General features: G+C 43.5%; 2 protein-coding genes across 4 annotated transcripts in view; one reads left to right on the top strand and one right to left on the bottom strand.

Moving 5' to 3' along the window:
• The window catches only part of ST3GAL5 (ST3 beta-galactoside alpha-2,3-sialyltransferase 5), a 1,112,943-nt gene that overhangs the window by 796,935 nt on the left and 300,290 nt on the right, over positions 1 to 15,718 (bottom strand). The window lies entirely within an intron of this gene.
• LZTS2 (leucine zipper tumor suppressor 2) overlaps positions 1 to 15,718 on the top strand; it is a 116,492-nt gene that overhangs the window by 87,624 nt on the left and 13,150 nt on the right. For all 3 annotated transcript variants that reach the window (XM_068106494.2, XM_068106495.2, XM_068106496.2), the window contains exons 2-3: positions 9,544 to 10,152; positions 11,663 to 12,085. In XM_068106494.2, coding sequence (XP_067962595.1) covers positions 9,580 to 10,152; positions 11,663 to 12,085 — 996 coding nt within the window. In that variant the 5' untranslated portion in view covers positions 9,544 to 9,579. The remainder of the gene's footprint in view (positions 1 to 9,543; positions 10,153 to 11,662; positions 12,086 to 15,718) is intronic.

Genomic DNA, 15,718 nt, shown 5'->3' with positions numbered 1-15,718 from the left:
TTGTTGACGGTGCTCTTCATCAAATTTACCAGGGAATCTATAACGTCCACCAACTAATGTTAGCAGATGAGACGCCCGGTTTAACGTCCACCTGACGGATGGAGCACCTTGTGATGCCATGCCTTGCCTAACAAGCATCATATCAACAGTCTGGTCGAGAATCTAGCCCAAACTAAACAGCTCAAAGGTAAGTGCATTACCTACTGTATCTACCATCCTGTCGCAATGTTGAATTCCATATGATTTGCTAAATCAATGCACAATCACTCTTTCACAGCTTACAAGGGCTTATCGTTCATTTTGACTTCCCTATGACCTTAATGAGAGAGATGATCTTGAGTGACAGTCATGTGTTGTTTTTGGTGGATCTGCTGCGAATAAATCATTTTCCATAAACTGTCGTAAGTCAAATTCCGTACCAAACTTTACGGCATGCTCTGCAGCTTGCTTTAATTGGCGGCTACAGTCAAAGGGTTTTGGCCATGTCTCTGTTTGAACTAGGCTACATCTGGATACAGCTTAATTGCTGATTGTGGGATCCACGTGCAACGCGCCTGGAAAAACCTGCTTGAGCGCTTGCCACATTCCTTGGATTGATCGGGTCTAAGACCCCGTGACCTTTTTAATCAACCTCAGGGGTGTGGAAGCACGCACATGTAATCCAGTGTGTGTTCGATGTTTGGCTTGAAGTGCGACCCAAAGATTGTTCGTTGTGATATTGGGTCGATCATATAACCGTTTAAAGTCCCTTATCGGTCTAACTAACCGCATGGACCAATGGCTTGGCAGATCTGGGAGTACCGGTATCCAAAATACCATCAAAACCCAACTCAGCCAGAACCAGTAGTGCTTTCCTGAAACCTCCATTCCAATTCTCCCGTTCTCACAGCTTCCGCATTATGATCCGTGATATATTTAACGAGTTCGGTTCACATTAAGTAATTGGTCGATGAACCGACACCTCCTGGCGTTCAAGAATATTTCCTTGTTGTTCACAATATATTATCATGGGATGCTAAATGGATCCCCCTGCCAGTTGTTTGTGAGGAGGCTTCTGGGTATCAAGCATCCATTCCTAGGATTCCTATGTGTCTGTAATTACAGGTTTCCCGTCTGTCTCTCGACCGACACAAAATGCATGTTTGTACAAAGCTCAACAGAAATGGAACTGAATCTCTTCCGTCAAATCACCAGGAGGATCTTCAGTCATAAAAAGTACTCTTCTGTCCGGTGTACTGTATTTACATGCATAACTGAAAAATGTGCAGATAGACAAATAAGCTCGGTAGCAGCGTATAACTTGTCTACCTGCACTCTTGTCACCTGGTACCTGTGGGTGCCTTCTGCTCGTATTGAGTTAACGTTGAGATGAAACTCTGCTTGTTGAGGCACGGCCTGGAAGAGGTTTTTTGAGAGTTGTATGCTTTGCATTTTAAAGCCACTTAATCAACCTTTTGAACAGATTTCATGATATGATGTTCAGGTAAGAAAGTATGAGGAAAGCAATACTCAATGGACCACTTGTTTTTGTTTGAGAAACAGAATCTGACAATCAGCAGAAGAAAGAATAATCAATGGCTACTGGGGGAGAGTTTTTGAAAACATTGCAGTGTGCGACAGAATTTGTAAATTCTGTCGAACAATTCGACAGAATTGTGTCAAAAGCACATGGGCATCACTCAAGAAGACCAATCATGAAAAAGTAATCCAACGTGCGCTCGTACACTGGCAACGATTGTACCATAAATAGTATCATAGATAGGCCCAGTTTTTCGGCATCTTTATCACTGCTGTTCTACCGTATACCTTTCTGCCCCGAGAATCCGTTTCTATAAACTACTCACTGACTGGTGTGTTCATCTTGTCCGACAGGATGGTGTGGAGCGAGTACACTTACCTTTGAACTGTCTCATCTGGTCTCGATTCCCGACCTGACGATGAACCATCAGATTGATGCATCAGACGTCAAGCTGGACATACCATATGCTAGCATTAGTTGATAGCTGTTAAATATCCCATCGGTGTAATTATCAGGGTTGGGAATTTGTCAGGGATACCTGAACAAATTCCAAATTTCTGTCCTGACGAACTGGGAAGGCAATGGCAGACTACCCAGTGTAACTCTCACCAGGAGACGTCTTCAGCAGTGCCGCCACTATCCACAGAGTAGGATGTACCATGGCCATCACCACTATTATTATTAGTCCCCCACCCGGAGGGGACTTTAGGTTTGCTCTGTCTGTCTGTCTGTCCGTCCCACCTGTTGTATTCTGCACTTTCTTACTATATCCTTCAACATAATCAACTGAAACTTGGGACATAACTTTATTATGATAAGTTGCAGAACATGTTCGAGCTCCGGGGTGTTTCGCCAATTTTTCACAGGGTTATGCCATTTTTGAAGTTGGACAATATCACATATTATACATGGGTCCGTTTTCCAGACTTTCCTCCCTTACCCTTTAACATATTTAACTGAAACTTGGTAGGGGACATGTATTGCAAAGCAATTCTCCCTCTTGTTCACATTGTTGTATTGGTATTATTAACAAAGCCTGGGTTGACTCCTCTCGACTGACTCGTCCCGTCTGATGAATGACTAATCGGAATGAAAAATGGACAGTCAGATTGAGTTTGGGAATGAATAATTACCGAATAATATAAATATATAAATAATTTTAAGGTTCATTCATTCGTTTCTGATGGAATTTCCATGATCTAGTAGCCTCGCAAATCCAGCAAAGGTCGTATATCATCATTGTACATTACATAAACAAAATGGCAGAATTTTTGACTTTCCTCTTCCCCCACCAATACACAAACGTTTTTCTTTCTTTTCTTCCCCTCCTTTTTTCTTAGCTCCCTCCTCTTCCCCACCGAAACTACCTTTGCTTTTCCTCCCCTGTTTTCCCCCAACCCAACTCCCAAAGCTTGTGAAAAGTTCAGATAACCCTCACCTTGAGGTGGTCACGTGACCGAGGCGCGCTCTCAGGCGAGGCGCGCTTTGGTGGTCACGTGACCGACAGGTGCAAAGGATTATAACCGCACGCGCGGCACGCTTTGGTGGTCACGTGACCGGCCACCCCGGCACCGTGGTTTGCCCGCCGGTTACGTCACCGGCTGGAGCAAGGAGATTCTGTTGCTGGTCTCGCTTGGGGGACCCATGGGTCGCTACAACCCCATGTGCACGACGCTGAAATGGAGTTTTGTAAAGTCTGTGTGTTGGGAAAGTTATCCCACGGGAATATAAACCTGCAAAACAAAACAAAATTGGTCGAGCCTGAGCTTGTTCATCTCCTTAGAATCAGGTCGCAGCGGATGGTACCATTTTCCTTTGCATGCCGAGATAAGATCAGAGATAATGGCATAAGGGGATCTTGTGAGAATGAAAGGATCACACGTCCTGTGGTCACAGCAAGTGTGATAAAGTGAAATTGCCTTGTGGAGAACACTTCGGAAACCAGGCAGGCCTTGTGCAGATTATTCTTCCTCGACTTTCAAGCGCGGATGCACTTCTCAAAAGCTGAGGTAGCTTGGAGGAATAGTTAGGTTTCTACACGTTTGGTTGTCTTTCGGCAAATGTATCCATCGTGAAATATCGAGAAATCTGTTCTGCTTCCATTTCCTGTAGTTGATTGTTCATCCTCATGATCAACTGTGTTGAGAATACAGCGGCCTTGTTAGCCCCCATTGGACTGAGTCCGAAACGGGGGCTTATGGATTTGGTCTCGTCTGTCTGTCCATGTGTCCTTGCATCCACAACCATATCTTGGAGATCTATGGACCGATTTTGTTCATAATTGGCAAAAAGACAACACATGACGGTATACATATGTACATCAATTTGTTTCACAATGCAATCAAATATGGCCGACTGGCGGTCATTTGAGTTGGAAAAAAAATCCTTTGTTTAATACATCCTCAATAATTTCTCGGACATGCATTTGCCGATGTGGTTCAAACTTGGCAAACAGATAAGGAATTGTGGCTTACATAAATAAGCACGTCATTTATTTTCAAGAACAGATCCAAGATGGCTGACTGGCGGCCATTTTGTTACTTAAAAGTGTCTCCAACAATTTATCGGATATGCATGGTCTGATTTTGTTCAAACTTGGCACAAGCACAGCACATGATGGCATACACATGCACTTCACTTTATTTTGTGATCTGATCAAAGATGGCTGACTAGTAGACTAGAGGCCATTTTAGTTGTAAAAATAACCCGATATTCATCACGTCCTCAACCATTTCTCACAAACGCATTTACCGATCTTGTTCCACCTTGGCACACAGATAAATGAATTATGGCTTACATATGAGCATGGGTCAGATAGTGGGTACACCCATTGTTACATTAAGGGCAAAATATGTTGTTCAAGGGAATATAAAATGCAACCTATTATGTTAATGTAAGTGTATTTAAGTATCTAAATCTAGAATTTCAGACCTGCAGCATGTTCGGTTAAAAAGTTATTAGCGAAGACATACAACACACTCAATACAGGCTTATATTGATATGCACATAACTCGGTGTCCACTTTAATCGGTTATTTGCAGTGTGTGTGTGTTGTTTTAAAAAAATGTAATATGAAGGTCAATCTTGATCACTATGGGCATCATGCTCAACAAATATTTCAGCAAATTTGCTTCAGTCACAAAATTTTGGGCAAATGAAATTTGGACACCGTTATGTGCATATCACCAGCATGGGCCAACACCACACAATATGCATACTTAGAAAAAAAAAGTGTTCAGCAAAATGAGTGTAAAATTGTTCGAAAGACATAGGAGAATACACACACATTTGGAAGTATTTTAATGGACCCTAAAAAGTCAATATATTTCCAGAAACATGAAAAGATGTGTCGAGGACGTGCACATAACTCGGACACCAAACTTGATGTTGTAATGTTACACTTTAACCCAATTGAAATTCTTTGGCTAATATGACCAATTTCAACATCACCATGAGCTAGATATTAATAACTACCTTATCCTCACATATGGTGTTGAAACAACTCTACCAAACAACTTTACCAAGTTGCAGTTTGTTGCATTTAACCATCTTAACATGTCTATTTTATATCCTTTGTGCTCTTTATCTGTTTGTCTCCCGCGAGGAAGCTAACTCCAGGGGCCTTTCACTCACTCACCGCAGGCAGGTTGGTGGTCTTTCCGTCTTCTACCGACTCCTCTATGGCCTTGCCCCCCCAGCTCTCTCTGGGCTCTGTCCCGCAAATATTCCTATAGGTCGCACAAGATCTGCCTGCAACCCTCTTATGGTTAAACTGCCAAAATCAAGACTCTCTGCTCACCTTCACTCCTTCATTCCTCTTTTCTCCCGCCTCTGGAACAAACTCCCTCACTCTCTTCAATCCCACTCCACCCTCCAGGTCTTTAAAACAGCTGTTCACCACCATCTCTTATCTTCCCCCATCCAAAACCTTGATCTTTTCTACCCCCGCTAATTTCACCCCAAATCCACTTTTTTGAAATACCAACTTCTGTCCTGGAAGTCCTTGGTGTCCTTGTGTTTGATACTTCTGCCACCCCCCTCCCCCCAAGCCCTCTCCCTCCCACACATCTCCCTGCTCTTAAATGTTGTGTGCCCTCAAGTGTTTGTGTGCTTCCCCTTCTCTTGTCTTCCGCTCCCTCTTTTTATATATTTTGGTTGTCTGGTTGATTTGTTTGTGAAGTAAATGTCAGCTCTTTCACGAGCCTCGATTCAGTATACAAAAAAAAAGGAAAAAAAAAGAGTAACTACATTGAAAATAATCAACAGGAACGACACATGCAATGAGAAAAACATTTTAAAGAGCACAAATGTAACATTTCTTTTTATTATAAAGGCCATTTTTTGACGTACTTATATTCATATTATAAAAATCATAATTAAAATCATTTGTATTGCTGGTTTCTACAGGTCCACCAAGGTGTCTGCCTTCACATCTGACAATTAGTTTTGTATCTAGGCACCTCATTTTTATTTTCTGGGGGAATTCATGCAAGCATAGTAAGTACCCACTATCTGAGCCATGCACATATGCACATCATTTTGTTTCCGAAAATCAGATCCAATATGGCCGAGCGGTGGCCATTTTATTACTTAAACGTGTCCCCAACCATTTATTGAACATGAATGGTCCGATTTTCTTCAAACTTGGCACAAAGACAATACATGAGAGTATACATAAGCAGATTTTGTTTTGTCATCCGACCCAAGATGGCCAAATGAGCCTTTAACTCTGTACAGCAAAATTACTAAAACCACGGTGGGGGCTATGACATTTTATGTATTTTTTCTTCTTGGTTTCTTCTACTTCCTGTTTGACAGCTAGTGACTGGCTGTGGGGTTTGGTTAGAATTAATCATTTAACATGCCCTTAGCCGACAACTCAAACATCACCTTAGTTAGATCTTCGAGTGTATGCTTCTGCTGTGGCAAGATGGCCAAGAGGTACACCCACTCACCTCAAAGCTGACTAGCCTGGGTTTGAATCCCGACCGAGCTATATAAACTGTCATCCTAGTGTTTCACAGCCGTCCCTCGGATGGACATTAAACAGGCTGCCGGCATTAGTTAGTGAATGTTATAGATCCCACAGCGTTTTTTTTGCGAGGAGAAGGTGAGCTGGCAAATTCCAAATTCCTGACCTTACCAGCAGAGTGGCACAGCCATGCCCTCAACCAATGATGCTACTCTGCAGGCATTTGCTGCATACGAACTAAGAAGAATTTTCCAGCCCAACTATGATCTGTCATCCTGCTGCTAAACAGGCCGAGCGTTGCATCGGACACCGTACAGCTACCCCTTTTGAGGGTTGTTGAGGGAACTGCCCTGTATGCTAGTAATTGCTGCAAGACTTCCCTCGCTGCTGGCAGTCTGTATTGGATGCTACATGTTCCACTGAGACGTTATTCAAAAACAGTTGGCCACTGTGTGCCAATGCCCTGTCCGAATCCTAAATTCCCGCCATGGTTGAGCTGCTTCGGCACCACCCTCCCACGGAGTAACCACCTGGGTGAACTCATCAGTAACAAAAACATTCACGCCTGAAGGGTAGGTCGTCTCTACGCCTTTTGGCATGAAAATTTAATAATAACGATCCTGTTACTCTTACGACCTCCTTCCCGTTTTGGTGATGCCCTCTCTATACAGTGCAATGGGATCATGTCGTACTGCGTGGAAAGCTCGGATGCTTTGAGATACTATGGAAGTCGACTGTTTAATCCTTGTCTCTTTTACTGATGAAGGGTTTCAACGAAAGAAAACAAATTATATTGTGCTTGACATGGTTCTACAAAATACTCCTCCAAGCAGCTGTTGTGAATACATGGCGGCATGGAAGTTAAATTGTCATTCCTAGCATGAAAGAGGAGAAAAGCTCTTGTTACCAGACTCGGTCGCATCACATAATGATTCGTGCGTCCACTCTGAGTCTGCGAAGTCGGCAGTTCAAACCTGATCCCGGCCCAGTCACACGAAAGACTTATAAAGGTACATGCTGCTTCCATGCTCAACGCCCAACATTTAAAAAGGATAAAACACAGACATCCAACCATAAGTTGGCAATCATTGTGCAATCAAGGCCTAATTACCTCATCCTGTATTGAAGTTCCTTTCTCATATTATTATTCAATAAAAAGCACAAAATAAGGAATACAGATAATAACAGCACACTGCTTTGGAAACGTTGCCAGAATGATCACTGTGCTATCTCAAGAGGATGATAGAATGCAGGGCTGTGTCTGCCTTACAGTTTTCCTCCGGAGTTGGATTATAAAACATAGTAGCAATACCCCTGGAGCTCACCTGGTAGAATAAACAGTATACTGCACCGACTAAAGGTATTTTAAACCAATTTCAATGGTTTCTAGAAGACAGAAGCATGGAGAAGCATACGAACAAAATCATAAGACTTTAAACAAACAAAGAAAAAAATACCTATTTTGGACCCTGCTCCCTCACCCCCAACCCTGTATACCTACCTCCTCAGTCCCCAATTTTTGTAATGCCTTGAACAAACATTGGTACATCATGGGTGATGAAGGTTGTGGTGAGGTTTCATCGAAATTGCGTATGCAGTTTCTGAAAAGAAAGCAAATACCTATTTTGTGGGGGTAAAACCCGGACCCATTTTGACCCCCCCCCCCCCCCCCCCCATAGACTCCCTTAGACTTTGATTTTCCTAGTGCCGTGAACAAACTTCGGTACATCATGGGGGATGAAGGTTGTGGTGAAGTTTCATCGAAATATTGTGTGTAGTTTCAGAGGAAAAGCAAATTCCTATTTTGGGGGGTAAAACCTGAATCCACTTTGACCCCCGGTACACCCCCTTTGACTCTGATTTTTTAAATGCCGTGAACAAACTTTAGTCACAACACAACAAGTATCATTTGTGCCAAATTTGGTCACAATCCCTTCAGCGGTTTCGGAGATGAAGTTGCAAGTGTTTACGGACGGACGACGGATGCACCATCGCATAAGGTCCCCTGAACTTCGTTCCAGTTGAGCTGAAAAAGCGGATGAGCATACGAGTTTGTACACAAAGGGAATTGAGAGTGCTGGTTCAGAAAGATCGCAAAGGTGGACAGTCTGTCGGTCTACTCCACAGACCGGCATCACTTGAAAAGCCATCGCCCGTCAAATAAACATGGCCAAACATTTGCAGACATTTTATCTGTGAGGTCGTGACTCCAACTTCAAGGTTAAAAGACAACCAACAAGTTATTGCTGCCTAGCATTCTTGGCTAAACCGACATATTGCTCTCTGTAGACTTTACAGCAGGCCTTATTGTTGGAGTGTAAGGAAAATGTTCCTTCCCAACATGGTAAGGTCCCCTTAAGGCCCTCCTCCTGTGGATAGCAACCGATCAGCAGGCCCGAGACCGGTCGAATGTTGCTCCGATCACTAAACCTTGACCACTCCTCCGCTATTGGAAACTATGATCCGAGGAGCTTTCACAAAAACAATGGAATATAAAGAAAGCAGAGCATGTGGAAAATTCATTAGACCTGAACACCTGCTTTCGCTGCCAACGCAGCTGTATTTATTAGCCTCGCCATCACCAGGCCACCTGCTATGTGCCTTTGTCAGTGAAGCCGCATGCTTCTTTTTCAGATTGTCTGAACAGTTTACTTTCCAGCTGATGTCTCTAAAATGTCTTCGTCTTGCGTTCAAGCTTGCGTGGTTTATATTCCGAGTTGAATATGGGTGACGTGCCTGCATCTAGTGGAAATGTTCCGTTTTCTTATTGGTTCTAATCGCCCCCTCAGTATTGCCTCTACCCTTTAGTGTTTCCTTTTAAATTGCCCGAGATTGACGGTCATTTTGCTCGGATTAGAAACGGGATAAAGTGCTGCAATTTGCAGCAAACGAATCACTTTCCCATTTCCCGACCATAAGCAGAGACTGAAGTGCACCATTGTGAATGTCCTTGTGCTTTTCTTTGGCGCCATTCAGCTGTATAGCTCTAACGTTCATCCATTTTGATTTATGATCAATCACTGTCCCTTTTTCATTTGATTGTCCTTTGCAGACCCGCGGGTGACATTGGTGGGCCGGTATCTTTGGCATGGCCGTTGCTCAGGCCATGCTGCTCTGTGCTGATCCCAGGCCGCAAACCTCCACGTCCAGGCCTGGCTTGCGTTCTGCTGTGTCCAATCCAGAGCTCCATCACAGCGGAGCCACCATGGGCAGCGTGAGCAGTCTTATTTCTGGTGGGAGTCACGGTACACGGTATCATGAGCATCGCGCAGCAGCAACGGCGAGGCGTGTCGTCCCACCGGGAAGGCCTCATCTCAAGGGCGGTTTGCTGCAGCGCAATGGCCTGCTTCGCGCCAGGGGAGGATGCAGTTCAAAAGAGTCCGTGACGAGCCTCATCGGGGATGACCGCCCGGCACACCTGCCCACACGTGCACCGATGATACTCGTGAAAGATGAGCGCTCAACTGCAGCACGTCAAGGCCCTCACGGTGACTATGTTCAACTGAGCAGTGGAGGTGTTGGGCTGGAAGGAGATGAAAAAGATGAAGGGCGTGTGGCCACCGCTGCCTCTGCCATAGGTGTCAACGCAACGGTGCCCATCGTTCGAGATGGTCCTGGTCCACCTCCCAAGATAGTACCTATCTCGGGAAAGCTTGAGAAGGTAAGGCCATACCCTCCTTTTGCCTACCTAATACACACTATTCCATGACTTAATTGAAACTAGTCACTGGATTTAAAAGTATCATATCTGTAATTAACACCCGATGTTGTATGATCCATGTAACCTTAGTAGGCCCACGAATATCATGTCAGGCTAACTGCATTGTTCCATGTCACAAGGACAATATAATTGGTTTCTCCCAAAAAGACCTCCACAAATCAAATGTCAACTTTCATCGTTGTCCCAAACGTTTAGTGAAATAGGTTTTTTTTTAAAGAACAAATGCACGGCCTAAGAATGTTTTCGAGTCTGTCCAATGAACAGCCAAACAGCAGTATAATGAGGAATGCCAATAGCCCAAGTGTTTCACGTTGTTGAGACAAACCATTAAGCTGCCATGTGGAATGACACGAAGCAAGGAAAAGTAAATAGTTCGCCATGTGTTGCACTTACGAGCAAGCTCGTACACGTTCTGCTCTGAGGATGTGTAACCTTCGGCTACCTGAGCTTTCACCTTTTCCTTATTTAGCTCAAAAGCCACAAGTACATCCTACACCACATGTGATGTGTCTGGAAGTCAAAGGTCTTGCGACTCCATTTGTTGCCATCTTGCTTTTTGCCCGTGTTTCACCGGTAACACAGTATGACTGGCGCCATTGATGATGCAGAACACACCCACTAATCGAAGGTTCAAATGGATGCAGAACAAGCGAGTCGCTATGTGCGCAAACCTTTGGATAGCTCCGCACGCAAGAACAGGCGGGTCTTTGGCATTTCCACCATTCCTGCAATCCAACCTTTCACCCTCATTGTGTAGTTGTTTTAACATGATGTCACCCTCGAAGGTTCCACTGAATTTCGGTCATGTGTGATGGCACTCCTTGCTTTATGATAGCGTTGCGAATTCTGCTCCGTGTGTTGGGATTTAAGCCATCACAGCTTTAGATAAGCCACTGGGGGAAAAAATGGCTCCTGAGCTTTTGCAAACTCACATTTCGCAATTTCAGGCATTCTTTTTCATTGCAGTCATTTGTCAGGACTCATTTGTCAGGACTCATTTGTCAGGACTCATTTGTCAGGACTCATTTGTCAGGACTCATTTGTCAGGACTCATTTGTCAGGCATTTGGCTCACAAAAATGGCTAACTGGGGAAAATGGAAAGTCTTGGGACTGCCTTTAAGCCATCACAGCTTTAGATAAGCCACTGGGGGAAAAATGACTGCAGTTCCAGTTTTTTGCGTTTGTTTGCGTATGCCGTGACACACCATCTCTTGTCATGCACTCGTGTTCTAGCATTCACATGCCCTGTTTATCACTGTGTGGCACATTCCAATGAACCGACCTCCACAGGCAGTGAAGGCAGGCCAAGGCTTGCCAGTTTTTCACCAGAGGAAGGTGGGGAGGTAGAATGTGAATGAGGTGGGATGGCACTTGCTTGGTAAGGTTGTGCTTGCTGTACTTTAGCCTGCATTTTTTTTCCTTCTTTTATTTTATTTTTTCCTTTTCCAGAGTGTGGAGAAGAAGTTGATTCGTCCAATCGCCTTGAAGCCAGCCGCACAGGGATCTAGAACCCCACGAGCCTCTCAGCAGCGGCCGCTCAAAGCCACGGCAGAGCACGCTAGAGGTTCGCCTCTGCCACCTCCTCCGCCCCATCGCTGGAATTCGTCCGAAGGGCTCTATCAAAACATCGGGGTCCAAGTTCCCACCACACAGCAATCGCAGCATGGTGCACCCCTTTCGGATTTGGGTCACAACTCGCTATCCTGCCTGCCAACAGCTTCGGGTGGAGCTCCGGGCGCTCCATTAGAAGCTGCGCCTGCCTCGCCAGGCAAGATCAGTGCGTCCACGGGCCATATTGACCATATCGCAGCTCCTGGGGCCCCTACTTCCACCAACCTCAATCAGTCGGGCCGAAAACCACAAGCCATGGAGGTCAGCATCTTTAGGCTCTTAAGTTTATTTGGAAAGCAGTGTCGGCTTTGCTTGAGCTTTATAGCAACCAAATGTGATTGGAAATATAATAGTAAATGAGATTTCTTCCTTATTGTGCAAAAGACGTTGCTTTACAAAGATCAGTTGTGTTTAAATTGGCTTTGATTGGCCAAAGTGATGTGGTGTTGCTGCTGATAACCTGAACACTATTACATATGGAAAGTTTGATTTCGGATATTCATTTATCCAGCCATCTTCTAAATGATGTGTCTGCGTTTTAAAGGTTCCACAAACAAGACGTTAATCCAAGACGCACAAATAGAAAAGTATAATGATGTGGGTAATTATTTATAAATAAAGATACTGTACATTTGTACACCGGATGTCTCGTAAAACTGTCACACCATTTTAAATGCTTACAACGTTTTTCTTTTCAATGCTATAATTGATTGTGAGAATGGGCTGGTAGAATAGTTTAGACTTACGCACACTCGCCTCTGATTTGCCCAGCCTCAGTTTGAATCCTGACCTACAGGGGGGGTGGGCACTGCATCAGCTCCACAGCTATGCCCCCAGCAAATGATGCAATCCACAGCCTTGTGCTACTTATGAAAGATGAAGAAGATTATTTGACTGACATCATTAGAAAGGATGTTCTCAGATTTCTTACAAATCATGCGAACTAATAATAAGAAAACATTGGTATAGTGTCTCGTGTGTCGTATCTCATTCGTATAATATGTTGAACACCCCTTGTGTTTTTGTAACTAAAAGAATCAGAAAGGGCAGTCATCCCAACGCTTCCCAGAAAGTTTGCCATCGCCCAAGTTGACAGTTGCTGAGGTTTATCCATTAAAAGTCATGATTAGAAACTAAATAGGTAACTGCCAGCCAGTCTATCAGCTGACAAAACGAACTGCATATTAAATGTGCAAAGGGAGCAGAATGTAACTACCCCCTCCGTCCCCCCATCGCATCCCCTCACCCCCACCCTCCACCCAATACCCATCCCTTTTCCCCTCTCTTCACAACCGTCCTACCTTTCCCCTCTTTCCCCTCCATATATGTAATATGTAGACTGACACTTGCTTGCTGTTGCTTATTACCCTCGCCTGAGGAGAGGATATTGCATTTGAGACCGTTTGTCTGTCTGTTTGTTTGTCTGTCTGTCTGTTTGTTTGTTTGTCCACACAGAATAAATATGATTTTCCCTGCAGCCTTTGGTCCGATTGACAGGAAATTTTCACCATATGTGCAACTCCAGCTGTAGAATTTTAAAATGATAATTATGAAGTCATAGGTCACGTGGTTCGGCCGCCATCTTGGAAAAACCGAAAAAATTTGCACCACTATATCTCTGAAAGCGCTGAATAGAAAAAATTGAGACATGGCTCATCGTAAAGAACTCTCCATGGGGAATAAAATATGTTAATGATGATGTCATAGGTGCCTCCATTATGACGTCATAATTCGACAAGTACAAAACTTCATCCGATCAAGATGAAATTTCTTGACCGTCATGTAGGTATAAATTGGTGGAGAAAAAAAAATGATGACGTCATCGGTCACATGGTTCGGCGGCCATCTTGGAAAAACCGAAAACATTTGCACCTCTATATCTCCGAAAGCGCTGCATATAACAAATTGAGACATGGCTAATTGTAAAGAACTCTCCATGTGGAATAAGATCTGTTAATGATGATGTCAGAGGTGCCTCCATTATGACGTCATAATTCGACAAGTACAAAACTTCATCCGATCAAGATGAAATTTCTTGAGCATAATCTAGGAATAAATTAGTTTAGAAAAAAAATAATGATGACGTCATCGGTCACGTGGTTCGGCGGCCATATTTGATTTAACACAAAAGCCTTAAAAACCACTGAAAATACATCCTGGGGAGGGTTTGCAATCTCTGATTGCTCTTTCTTGTTTCTAGTTGTAACATTACGAGTTATGACTTTTATTTTATTTTATGTTACTTGTGTTCAGTAAAATGAGACAGCTGCTTTGCTCAACAGAAAGGAAACTTATTAATATACGCATTACCTATAGTGTGGATCGAATGAACATAATTTATTTTAAAGTGTAGCAACCTGCCTTTTGTCTTCCTCATCCATGTTGACCTTGATGAGCCTTATGTGCCTGATACAACAGCATGTAACAATTGTATTTCACCATCACGTACAATTTGCATGTTTGTACTGGCTTGCTAGGGCACGTACGTGCTCCCGTAATGGGCTGTCTGTGCTGGTTCTGGCCTGTCCGTGTACATGCTGGTGATATAGGCTGTTTGCTTATGCGGGGCTACTTTTACATACCCTCAATATGTTATGTTTGGCCCATCCAATACCCCCTTCCCCCTCCACTTCCTCAACCAATAATTTGTTTATTTTTTTCTGATTCTCCCCAATTCCACACATTTTTGTCACAAAAAGTAAATCAAAACAACAACATAAACAACTGTTTACGGACTGTTTGGTGCTTGCACTGCCTCATGCTTGGTGGATATATTACTACATCGGATTATAGTGTTGAGGTACATATGAGTGTGGCTTGTGTTGGGGTTGAGATATGATGCAGGATATCAGAAATAATATCTAACTATGCAGATAAGTTAAAATTTTTGCCACAGCGGTCTGTGGCTGGCAGGGTGGCCTAGATGTATGCACACTCACCTCTGAGCCATGTAGCCTGGTTTCTAGTCTCGGCCCAGCTATAAACTGTCATCCTAATTTCTCACAGGCAGGAAAAACATCAATGTGTGTTCCGTCTCTCGGATGGAGATTACACTGTGTTCCTTCTGCCAGCATTAGTTGGTGGACGTTAAAGATCCCACAGTGTTCTTCGCGAAGAGTCGGCGAGCTATCAGAATGCACTCCCTGAACAAATTACAAATTCCTCCCCGAACCTACAGGGGCGCTCCATCAGCAGCACAGCCACTCTCCCAGCAATGATGCAATCAGACGAATGAACAATGGACTACCCTTACAAAATACATGATGACATCACTACCATGTACATTATAGATGGAAAGCCTGCTTAATTTCCCTTCTGTAGGATGGCATACTCCATGATGCAACTGCCGGGCTGGAATCAGGTGGCAGTTCAAGTCTGTTTCATTTCCATCCAGAAACAGATAGATTCGACACAAGCATGAAAATTACCTGAAATATTGACCCATATCATTCATTGCCTACTTATTAATATTACAAAATTCCATATAGGATTGAAAGAATTTTTCTCCTTATTACGCAATATAAATTAAAAAGTATAAAGCACCTCACATAAATATGCAAACAGATTCCCCTTCAATGCTTTCTGCAATAAAAATATAACATGTCAAAATAATAGTAATCCGATGAAAATGCTATGTATCAACAAGAAGATGCAGAATGAGAAACAGGACAAAACGAAAAATAATTAAATCTGCAGGGCACGTGCCAGAGGAACATCCACATCAATCAGGTGAATCCAATGAGACGTTGCATGATAATTGTCTTCAGTACCAATGAAGAAGCAAACAAAATGAGCCTTTTATATCCGAGTCTTAATAGTGCACGGCTTCTTTGTATGGGATTTAATCTTCATCTTCGGCACAGTTCTCCTGCACAGCATTTCCTTTTTTATCTA

This window comes from Myxine glutinosa, chromosome 2, assembly GCF_964187855.1.
Source record: "Myxine glutinosa chromosome 2, kmMyxGlut1.1, whole genome shotgun sequence".
In the NCBI taxonomy this organism is placed as follows: Eukaryota; Metazoa; Chordata; class Myxini; order Myxiniformes; family Myxinidae; genus Myxine; species Myxine glutinosa.
This window is presented reverse-complemented; position numbering and strand designations above follow the sequence as displayed.